Raw genomic sequence first — 13,161 nt, 5'->3', positions numbered from 1 at the left:
TCCTCTTGGCGCTCGTAAAAATTATGTATCACGTTGTGCGGTTCACGGTCAGATAAAACCTTCGTCGCAAGTTTTCATCTCGGATTAGAAATTCTCGTCTATCCTTGACGTTTGTTTTTCCTCGTTGCCGTGAATATTTTATAGTAGGAACGAATCCAAATTATACGCTGATCATGCGCAATGAAGTGGAATTGAACGAATTGACACTCGTGATTGATTCCCTCAAGCTACGAAGTAAACGTACACGTAAACGCGATCCGCGAATATATGATGAGATTTTTTTCATCGCTTATCTTTCATGAATCTCTATAGAAAAAAAATAATGAATATACCGCGTGAGCCGACAGCCGACTGTATCGTCAACAGCAGGAACCAGTTTTTTACCAGGGTCACAGGGCATTCAAATCCAACGAGTCCGCTAAAGCATACAGATACCACGTTTTTCGCGAGTAATGAGCGAAAAATCTAAGCGCAATAATAATCGAAGCATGATAAATCTCATTTGTTTTTTTTTTAATAATTCATTTATTTTTAAAATTGCACGAAGCACCTATTTTTTGATGATTTAATAATTAAAAGAATAAAAAATATAATTATAAATAGTTTGCAATTATTTAAGTATTGTATATTAATATGTATACAATTAATATGAAGTTATACATTATTGCATATTATTTAAGTATGTACTTTTTTACATTTTTATTCGGTGTGTCAATAATAATCGAATCGTGTTTTTATTTCATTATTTTTTAACTTGAGCGAAATCTAGAGAAAGTCAATGCAACGAACGGTGCATCGCGAAAGAATTCTTAATGGGGCTCTTAATTCGAATTGCAATTTACATTCCGGTAGAATTCACCGTCGATGATCGAGAGAGAGAGCATCGATGAACCGGGACGAGTTGTCGCGCTTGTTTGAGTGGTCCTTTGAGGATCGATCTTGACGAAAATTTCGTCAGTCACGGGAAATTCAACAACGAGAGCGGCTGACGTTATATGCGAATAACGTGAAATTGAGGACAGGCGCTGCGTTCTGTCCGGCCAATTAAAGTGAAAGGGTTGTGTCCGGTAACCTTTGACCGAATTTCGCATAACAGCCGCACGAAATTGCCTCGAAAATCTTTCGTAAGTGTTTCAGTTATCTCTCGATGTTTTAGTTATTTTTTTATCAATCCTAGGAAAAAGAAACATAGCGTCCTATATTAAAAATATTTGCCATAGCGATGTTAAAAATATATTTGAATAGCTTGAGGCAGTAATAACGGATAGGAAAACGAAAAACGACGTGAGAATATCTGGTATTTATCTACAATTTGATATTTTCAAAAATCTAAAATTTTTGGTAAATATTTTACACCGAAAAAATATGTTTTTATTCAACTTTATAGAGATTTAACAATATATTCTACAAGACATCTGTATATTTATTGTTACATTGATAAATTCTACAACATTTCTCTTACATATTATTTCTTATCATAATAATTTTTGTTTACAAATCTATTATTTTATTCTTATCCAGTTGGAAATTTAAAAAATCTTATCTCTCTTAGAATCTAAATTTTTAATTTTTACCATCTACAATTCTTGCGTAAAAAAAATAACATTCATATCAAATAAAACTACAAGTGACACCTATAAGAAATTTACGATTCATACGTGTGCACTCAGTTGATAAAATAGCGATGATCGATTCTCCTGGACGGCAAGAAAATATCGAAAAGCGAGTGGTGATACGCGGCGGAATTAATTTGAAAGCCACGAGTTAATCACGGAACGTGTATAATTTTACACGAATCGGCAAAGCGTGTCGGTAAAATCACGACGTTTACTTTAACACGCGGCGACGCACGTGCATTATTCATGCACCGCGGGATTTAGCGATGCGCGAAATGCAACAATACCTTTGCCAACGCATTGCGCCGACTACGCGGTGATACTGATTAATTAATGTACCTTGCGCAATTAGAAGCAGTTTAAATTAAAGCAATTGCGATCAGCAGGCGATGAAATATATCGATTTGCATCGTTAAAATACTGATTAAGTTCGCGCGCGAGCGAGCGATTAGAGATTAAAAATATTAAAAATAAAATTATCAGCACAAACCTGATATGTCATAACTCATGGTATTTAAAAAAAATCAGAAAAAGAGGGCACGACATACGTTAAACTACAATTTTCAAAGGATGGTTACGTAAGGAAAGAAAAAGTGCATAACGGAAATAGAAATTATATAATTGATACATTTTATATACGTCTAATTAATATGTCGACCAATTAATATATTATATATATTTGTATATTTTTGAATAAATATAGAGATAGAGGAACAACATAATGTGTGTGCCAAAGCCACAAGATATATATCGCTTAGTTCTCCATTCATTTTCTGAGACAAAATTGTCATGTTCTCATGAAGAGATCACGCGATGTAATTAGCGCGTGTGTTGCGAACGGTGTCCTGTTTTCTTTTGCTTTTTGTAGAGATTCATGTACTCTGCCTGGTCTCGATGGTCCCGGCACGATTCCTCTCGGTCCTGATAATGAGAGAGAAAAAAAAAAGAAAACCAGAAGAAGAAACTTAGGCTGCTAACGATCCTATCCGCAAAATGAAGTAGAGCAGAGACAAGGCGAGAGAGAAATACGAAAGAAAAATAAGAAGGAAAAAATTACTGTCAAGCTGAAGCCCGGTTAACGAACGTATTGCGAAAATGTTATTAGCAATGCGAAAGAAGTAGTTTTCCCGATCGAAGCAAAGCCAAATGTCCCGATTGGAACTTACGTCAACAAAAGTCTCGCGTCGCGCAATCACCATCACGTAAATAGATATAAATCCGAAATCCCATTTACAGTCGAGTCGTCGTCGTCCGCCGTGCAGCAAAATTCCCCGACAATAAGCTTCGAAGTTTGCCAGTGGCATTTAGAGCGCGATAGTGTGATTCGAGAAAAGCGAGAGAAAAAGCTTCGAAGGAGGGTTTGGCTCGCGGGAAAACAAAGAGGACTCGGAAGAAGGGACGGTCCCTTTGAGAGACCTTCCACAAAGCGGAGAGTTGTGTAGGGTTAAAAGGAGGGAGAGTAAGCGAGAATCGGGAGACGAGATGAAGTCGATGCACGACAACAAAGGACGTGCTCTTTGTACTTCCGGAAAAGAGAATAGAATTTCTCGCGGAGAGAGCATTGGATGACGCGGTGGATGACGCGTATTGTGGATATCCGAAACAAGAAGACGGCCGGAGAATACTCTCTCCCTCTTCTCAGAAGGGTTCCAAGAGGCCATTGAAAAACAACACGGTTCGCCAGAATGCAAGGGTTTACCTATAGCAAGAACTCATCGAGCGAGATTCAATTTTACGTATCGCGCTCAAAGCAAAATGATATCTACATTCACGGCATTGAATTTCGAAATAAATAAAATTTTCATCCAACGAGACTATATATATTTTTCCATCTTATATGAATTAATAATTTTTATGATTATACATTGCAATTACATTGAATATTATAATTTTTATACATATTAGTTTGTATATATTATATATATTTTTTATATACTAGTTTATATATATTAATTTAAAAAAAAAATCACTATAAGAAATTAAAACCTCACTATTATGATATCACAAATATATTTATATATTGTTCTTTAAAGCTAAAATTAGTTTGAAATCTGTCTACATATAATTATTTCTAAATTCATTAATGTATTAATCGCTCATATTGGAGTGTCAGAAATTTTGTAACGCGGCGAAATTCTGTAAGGATCTCTCGACGAATTCGGCGTGCGACAATCGCGATAGCATCCTGAATATCTTCGTCGCCGGAACACTGGCGGCATAAGACACAACAGATGCACTAAAATAGATCCGATTAAACGCCACACTAAATCACATTCAATGTCGCGCCATTGTTAAATGTCTCGCCTGCCCTCAGATTTCTCTCCAATGGCATTTCGCAGACTATATTGTATTATCAGAGGGATGCTTCGTAGCCTTCCAGCAATGCGCCTGACATGCCTTGGTCGTCCATTTATAATAGCATGTTTCCGTGGTGAAAAATGCCGAGCAATAACCGTAAATTGCTCATATTTATAATATAAATATATTTTCTGGGGCTCATTAGAAAGGAGTTAAACAGAAATATATATTTTACAAATTATCAAATAGCCTGCATTACAGTAGAATGCAGTATTTATAATTCTTTCCTTCACATGTTTCAATAATATATTATAATTCTTGCTCTCGTATCTTCCAACTTGACTGTTAAAATAAAAAATATATTTTTGATTTTAAATTATGAAATAACCTGTATATAATAAAGATATTACGATAGAATGCGTATTAAATCTCCCTCGCATATTCCAACTCGACGAACTATCGCGTTTAATCAAGCGATCGAGCATCAGATACGGCACTTCTATGTAATAAGGAATTAATTAATCCGCATCCATCTACGAGAGTATTGTACGGAGAAACTCAACGGGCGAGCGGAGGAGCATCAGCAGCAACTGCGTTGTCGGCAAGCAGTTGTGATCGAAAATCGATCATCGGTATCGATGGACGTCTATCTTCTCTCTCTCCCTCTCTTTGTCTGTCTTCCGACAAATATTTTCGCAAGTCGCGCCGCAACGTCATTAAACAGCTGTGCCCTTAATAACGGCACTCGATATAGCGCACATTATGTAACCGTGTAACCAGAAGACGATATAAGAGCTCTACAGATCGCATGCATCACTGTCATGCAAATCGCTCTTCTCCTCTCCTCCTCGCTTCTCCCTTCCTTCATATGTCTAGCTATTCGCGTTTATAACTATTCACGCGTTTTATGTTCAGATTTATTTAGATTAGTACGTAAGTGATCATATTAATTATTTGTAATGTTGTTTGTCGGTTGATAAATTCGATTTTGTCTATTTGTGACAGCTAAATATAGATAAACCTTACATTACTTGCTTTTTAAGATTCATGTTAAAGTTGATAAAATCTTTTACACACATGTGTAAATTTAGAAAATTTAAAGTTAAACAAGCTGAATTTTATCTCGAGATTAAATATATGTTAATTCTGACGCATATTTATCTGAATGTAATGCACAAAAATGCATAGTAAAATATACATTGCTAATTCAATATTAAAATAGATCGAAGAATGCGAGTTTTACGCTTCAATATTAGAAACACTTTGATAATAACGAACACATTTATTACAAACGTGTCGTATAAAGGCATATAGGAAAATCAGAACGGGAACAGATTGGGATACATATATTACAAAAGTGTGCATTTGCATTCTACTGGTTCTACCATAAAGCCCAGAAAAATTTGTGCAAGACACGGAGCTAGGTGAACGAACAAACGTGACATTTCTGCGCAAGACTAGCACATCAACATGCAAATTGCGAAAGAATCTCATAGAGTCAGAATGTCTTTCCGAAAGAAGCAAGTCAAACGTGGTCGATAGGGAATAGTATGTGTAAAAAGAAGTAACGCATAGATGATTTTCGAGAGAGAAAAACCGATAAGTATTAATACAAATTATACTTTGGCAAGCCATTTTTTCAAATTTTGAATGCTTACCTGGTCACTATCGTGTCCCTGCCAGCTGTCGTGACTCTGTAACAAAAGAAAATACGATTAAGAAATATTATTATAAAAAAAGAAAAAAAGAAAGAAAGAAGGATATATATATATATACATATAAATATTTAATTATATATATATATATATATATATATATATATTTAATTTAAGATTTATTCTAATTATATTATTATATATTATGAATGCATTTTGTATTATATATATATATATATATATATATATATATATATATATGGAGATTCACAAACTAATGTTCAATATATTATTATCATAATTACGTTCCTATATTATTTTAATTAGTATAGTATTATTATTGTATCACATAATATGTAATATGTATAATATTAGTGCACTATTATTTCATTTGACAAACAAAATATAATAATACAAAATGCATTCATTATATATAATAATATAATTAGAATAAATCTTAAATTAAATATCTCATATATAAATCCAATTTAATTTGACATACAAAATACAGAATTTTTCAGCATGAAAATGTATATTATAAAATATTAAATATATATTTCAATATATATATGTTAAACGAATATGTCACAATAACACTATAGGCCGTCAAGGCTAAATACAAGTTTCTGTTATCATAAGTACGTTGTCGAAGATATTTAGCCTCGAGGCGTGTTATTGTTGACGTACGCGCTTAACTTATTCCCTCGTCAGTCTTATGGCGACATTCGAATAGGAAGGTTGCTCCATATCGCCGGATTATTTGAGAACGTGAATATTTGCTACATTTACTATATTTAGCGAAATGTAAGCGTATCGAAACCATCGTAATATCGCGAAATATAAGCGTATCGAAACCATCGTAATATCGCGAGTGATGAGAGTCAAGGTATTACCTCTCTCAAATTTATCGTTGATATTCTGATTCGTGATTGACTCGAAGTATAACCTTTACGCGAAACAAGATATTAATTCGCGATATCGCGTTTTTCGGGAGTGCCGCGAATGATTCGTTATATCTTAATTACTTTAATAGTGTCATGCAGAATGTTGTGTCGTAATTTGAGCTGTGTACAAAAAAAATATTAAATATATATTTCAATATATATATGTTAAACGAATATGTCACAATAACACTATAGGCCGTCAAGGCTAAATACAAGTTTCTGTTATCATAAGTACGTTGTCGAAGATATTTAGCCTCGAGGCGTGTTATTGTTGACGCGCTTAACTTGTTCCCTCGTCAGTCTTATGGCGACATTCGAATAGGAAGGTTGCTCCATATCGCCGGATTATTTGAGAACGTGTGAATATTTGCTACATTTACTATATTTAGCGAAATGTAAGCGTATCGAAACCATCGTAATATCGCGAAATATAAGCGTATCGAAACCATCGTAATATCGCGAGTGATGAGAGTTAAGGTATTACCTCTCTCAAATTTATCGTTGATATTCTGATTCGTGATTGACTCGAAGTATAACCTTTACACGAAACAAGATATTAATTCGCGATATCGCGTTTTTCGGGAGTGCCGCGAATGATTCGTTATATCTTAATTACTTTAATAGTGTCATGCAGAATGTTGTGTCGTAATTTGAGCTGTGTACAAAAAATCACGATGTTCCAAATTCGGGAGTGTCGTACAAAGTGTCGCGCGTCTGTTCTTATTACATAATCGACAATAATGAACTGTAATGAACGGTAATATATTCGCGAGTGACTGTAATGAATCCTGACAGCCTAAGAGGAGGAAACACAGGAAACATCGAGCACCAGGAGCAACTTTGAGATCAACGTAGCATCAATATCATCAATTACGCTGTTGCGGTGAGTGACAAAATTTTATTTTATTTTGAAATAATATTGATTTATAAAGATTATAGATATAGATTGTTATCCGATGTCTTAAGATAAATGAACTAAAATAAATTAGATCGAATAAACTTTAATAGATTTAATGATTAATTGGAATAACTTTTAATATCTTCTTTCAACATACATGCTCATTTTTTGCGTGAATAAATTAAAATATAAATTCTAAAGAAAGGTAGAAAACATTTTTTCAAATTGATTTTTATTCTATATTAATAATTTCTAATTTCCTAATTTATAAAAAATGTAATTCATAAAAAATGTACTAGTGATTTTATTAATTAGGCATAATGGTAATAATTTATTTTTATAACGCTTTAATTTTATACTAATTTCTTATAGTTCATTTGTCTATATTTTAAAACTTATTTAGAGAAATTGTTCTTAAATTTTACTTTAATTGATGCAAAGCCAAATTATTAATCAATTAAATTATATATATGATAATAAATACTATAATATTGAATTAATAAATTTATTTAATTTTATGTTATTATAAATCTTATATATGTGTATATGTATATGTATTATATATATATATATATATATATATATATATAATACATGTATATACATACATTTTATTTTAAATTATATTATATTACTATAAAAATTTTAATCAATTAATTTTTGCTGATAACTGGAGTACTATATCAATTAAAGTAAAATTATATCAAAATGAATATCTCAAGGATGATCGTAAGAAACATAAAATATTATTGCATCTTCTAGTTAATAATATTTCGCTAGTGACAAACATTTCTCTGCTTTCTTAATCTTTAATCATAAGATCAAAGTGTGTGTGTATGTGTGCGATTAGAAATAACATAAATGCAAGCAAGATTAGCAAAAGATATATACTGGTTCGAATAAATCGACAAATTGTGCAATGGGTGATCAATATTGATAGAAATGATATCTAAAGCATAATATTTTGCGTTTCCTATTTTATCAAAGCATAATAGTACTTAATCGGGAATGTGTTAGCGGTGCATTCGGACAGGAATTAATATGCAATTATAATGTACAATTGTACTTGCACAAAACAATTTAATTTAATATATTAAAACAAAATAATAAAAAAAATTAAATTCTACGTACACATATAATTATTCTCAATTACAATTTTCTAATATATTGTTTTTGCATAAGAAAAGCAATAAAAATTTAATGAATAAAGATTTAATTATAGCAGGTATTTAATTGTAGCAGGTATTTAATTATAGCAGATATTTGATGCAATGTTATTATACGTGATTATTGTCCTCGGAATGAATAAATAGGTCGACACAACTGTAGGTATTGTATCTCACATAATATTCAATGAGAAAACAAAAATTTAAGCATACAAATATTATTTACTCGTGTAAAATGGTTTTCTTGCTTGTTTATTAGTCTTTTTAAAAAAGAACCTTTTATTTTTTTAATAAATGGAATAATTAATAATAAATATAATTTTTTCTTGTCGTTATGATTATTGTATGATATAATATGATGAGATATATTAACGTAATTCAAAATATTAGAAATTTGCGTTAAAAATTTACGTTTTACGATGTTGTGAAATTCACCGACCGCAAAACGAGCGACCGAAATTGCGCGAAAATATCTCGTGACAGAGTACAAATTCCTTGTTTATTGAATATTAAAAGCAAGAAATGCTGTCGTGAACCAAACACGGTGACGAAGTCCAATTTTCCACTCTACTGATCCACGACGAATCTCGGCAACATCCAGATTTATTTCTCAAAATTCGATAGTTCACTCGCTTGCGCGATCGCGCCAACGAAGAATCGTGAAAACGACAGATTGGCAAACGTCTTCACCAGTGAAATACATGTTATTTTCCCGTCAAATATACGATATGATGCTAATGAATCTCATGACAGGCATGCGATGATATTTCGCTGATTAAAGAAAAAATTTAGTTTGGTGAACGGGAAAAAATTGATCGTAGCTGTTTTGCATTGTAAGTTTCGATCATGGGAGACTATTGGAAGAAAGAAAATTTCATCTGGAATATTTTCCCTTCTCATTGTTTACGCAACGTTGCCATTTCCACTGTTGTGATGAGAACGGCGTGCTTTATTAAATCAATATGAACAATATTTCTGACGTTTGCAGCACGTGAGAGCTCGTACGTTGTTTTTATTGCAGCGAACACATTCGATCGATTGTCATAAAAATCTCCATTACTGATACACTGTATTCGCATAACTGTAGAATAAGGCGAACATGTTTATCAAGAATAGTCGAAAAATGCACCTGTTTTCCAATGTGAACGATAATGGTCTTAATATCTGGCTCGCATAGAGATATTGATTTTTCGATTTACGAAATTAATGTAACAGCACTAATAATTCCAAATGCAAATAGTTAATGATTATTTTATAGAATATAATGTGCGACATAAAAAAATACAGCAACGAATACCTATATAATTTCCCTTCTTTTGTAATTATACATATAATTAAATAAATAGAACAAATAATATAAATATATAATATCTCCCCTGTGCGGTAGAAGGAAATATTTTTCACCTTATTTCTATTATAAGAATATAATACGAAAGACGGATAAACTGGTACTTGCACTGTGACAAAATAGAAAAAAAATTTATGAATTGACTTTACAAAATCGCTGCGATTTTGAACGAATGGCTCGCGAATGGGACGTTTCGCGCCGGTGCTTCGACGTGGTTCATTAAATCGGCGTAAATAATACGAGGGAGTGTATAGACAGCTATTTTATCGGACATGAAGGTCGGATCGGTGTCGTGGTCGGAAGTATAGGCGGCGGTCGGTGGTTAATGTCGGGCCGCCTTGTTAGATTTATGACAGCAATATAGGAGGCAACGTTGAAACGTGCTCTGTGTACTCCGAGTTAACGTTTGTTACGATGCATATTCGATATACACGGCCCGGGAATTTATGGAAATCGGGCCAGTCGAACACATTCCTGTAAGCATATTCGCTTTTTTAATATCAAATTTCTTCGTAACGAAAATACACTAGCCGAGGCTTGTTGTTGGCGAGATTAATTGCATTACTTTGGAATTTTATCTTGGCGCGATAGGTAGGTACTCGCAACAATGAGGGATCGATAGATGTGAAATATTGAGAAATAGGTGAGATTTTCACGGAATTTTTCAACACCGTTCTCTCTCCTTCTCTTGCCATAAATTACGGTGTTCAAAAATATTACATAGCGTTATATAAATAATGAAATATTGCAATATTTTATAAGTACTAATATAATACCTTGTAAATAAGTATAATATAATACCTTATTAAATATAATATAATATCTTGTAAAGCTGGAAATGTTTTATCTTTGCCGCACTAAGAAGAAAGAACTTCGAAGTGGCTGCGATCAGCCTCTTTAAAAACTCACGCTTTAACGTTTATCTTCACGCATTATTTATCCGCGTACAAAGAGTGATTAAACTAATTCACGACGCTTTAAAGCAGTACCGTTCTTTTCGCACTGCGACAAGAAGATTGCATATCGCGAGGATACTGACAGTTCCTCTTTAAGCGCACTTTATTATCGGTCATCTTGAGTCGTTTTCGGCAAAGAATTAAAAAATACTTAACTCGCGTTTGTGTAATTATATACGGAGAAAAAAAATATATATATATATATATTTTACAATATAAATTATATAAAAAATACACTCCTTTTCATAACATTTATTGTAAAGCTGAAATATAACAACATTAGAATATTTTTATTATTATAAAAATTCTCCAAATTATACATTTGTTTTATTATTTTACCTTCGTTTGTTTTGGTTAATATTTTATTATTTATTAACAACTGTTTAAATAACTACAATATTTTTGTAAAATATAAGGTATATGCGTGAATAAAAATATCGTGATATCTTTCATGCGTTGGTATGTTTTACGATTACATAAATTATATTGTAATTTTTACTATAATATTTTTACTATAATATTTTTTCTCCGTGTATAAAAAAAATGCAAAATATTCCATAAAATATCTCGGATTGTCTTTTATTTACGTTGGAAATCAAAGCACTCTTCTATTCGAGATAAATTGCATACCGAGCCAAAATGCGCACTCCAATAACACGGACAATCCTTTTTAATGTTGTCGCGTTGCATAAAATTGCTTTTCCAATTAATATCGAAGGGCGAGCCTGAACATGCAAATGAAATGAAGGCGGTTTGCCGGTTGCGCTTCGTAATGATTCTTTGCGGCGGACAGATCGGCGGATCAGATGCTCTCGCGGCGAATCGAACTTAATCGCGAGCCCCGGGCAAATCCGTGCATTCGTAACTTTCGACCGAGACGTGGAATACGTACATCAACAATGGCGAAAAAGTTTTCTCGTTTCCAATCGACTTTCAGCTCCCGAGGCCCTGCCCGTTTTACTTAAACGCGTGGCCCTGATTTGCATTACGTTTTATCTTTATTTAAAGTTCTATTATTGCGACCGACGATTTCCTATGCTATTGGATGCGTAGTTTTTTTATACGAAAATTAAAGGTAAAATAGAAGAAATTGTTCGATCAATTATAATTGATAAGAGTGTACGATTGATTTTTAAGTTTCGATTCATCAAATATGCGCTCCGAGATTGAAAAAACGCGAGATTTAATTGAAATAAATAAATTTGAACGAATAATAAAAAAAATATCTGCATTTCGGTTCGATCGCAAAAAACAGCAATATGAAAAAAGGCGAGACTTAATTGAAATGAATTTGAACAAATGATCAAAGAAATATCTGCATTTCGGTTCGTTCGCAGAAACAGCAATATGAAAAAAGGCGAGTCTTAATTGAAATAAATTTGAACGAATGTTAAGAAAGAAATATCTGCATTTCGGTTCAATTGCAAAAACAGCAATAAACTAGTTAAGCAGAATTATGTGCGCGTAATGTACTTAGCGCGCACCCGAGTTGCAAATTCAACGGTTAAGGGAAACTAATGCCACAGAAAATTAACATTTCGTTGGTACATTAGGTGGTTAATTAAAACTAAGCGGGAAAATATAAGGTACGCAAAGGACAATGGAAACGGATGCCAGCAATATAATTAGAGGCTGGAATATATCATGGGATATTAAAATACCCAGCTTTTTATGTGGTCATGTGCGGATATGCCGCCTTTCGGTAATCCTTCTACGGCTTTCTATCTCTCTCGCATTTCAGATTAATCATAAAATTCACGTTGATTCTCGGCCTCCGTTTTACAAAACACATTTCAAGTTTCAGGACATTAATTAGACAAACTTTATAATGTGCACTGAAGGGACAGTTAATGGGAAGCCATAAAATTTAATCGTGCAAACATAAGCGCGAAATTATTCATATTCTCGTAACGATTAATTATAGCTCGCTTGACTTACGTACGCAATAATTATCCGATCGTTATTTATTTACGCTAAATAAATTGACGTGAACGATGCGAAATTATGATGGATAAACGAGCGACGTATATTGGGAAGCGTTTTTTCGCTTATCTTACGTGCAACGATAATCCACGGAAATAGAAGAAGCTTTCGCTGGAAAGATGATTTGTTGAGCACTGGATTGGGAAAACGTCCCGCGAGCGGATAGCGTCGCGCGACGAGACGAGGGCGTTCGTCTCTCGTGAGACACGCGGCGAGCTCGTAAATCCGGCTTACGACTTGGATGGAATATCAGCGAGAGGGGAGGCAAAGAGACGCCGCGGATAAAAGGCTGCTGTA

General features: G+C 33.3%; 1 protein-coding gene across 13 annotated transcripts in view; it reads right to left on the bottom strand.

The window, feature by feature from the left end:
* The window catches only part of LOC105253961 (disks large 1 tumor suppressor protein), a 248,261-nt gene that overhangs the window by 115,386 nt on the left and 119,714 nt on the right, over positions 1 to 13,161 (bottom strand). For all 13 annotated transcript variants that reach the window (XM_025412584.1, XM_025412587.1, XM_025412585.1 and 10 more), the window contains one exon: positions 5,573 to 5,608. In XM_025412584.1, the coding sequence (XP_025268369.1) occupies positions 5,573 to 5,608 (36 nt within the window). The remainder of the gene's footprint in view (positions 1 to 5,572; positions 5,609 to 13,161) is intronic.

This window comes from Camponotus floridanus, unplaced genomic scaffold (assembly GCF_003227725.1).
Source record: "Camponotus floridanus strain SB8 unplaced genomic scaffold, Cflo_v7.5 scaffold53, whole genome shotgun sequence".
In the NCBI taxonomy this organism is placed as follows: Eukaryota; Metazoa; Arthropoda; class Insecta; order Hymenoptera; family Formicidae; genus Camponotus; species Camponotus floridanus.
The sequence above is the reverse complement of the archived record's forward strand: the minus strand, read 5'-3'. Positions and strand labels throughout refer to the sequence as shown.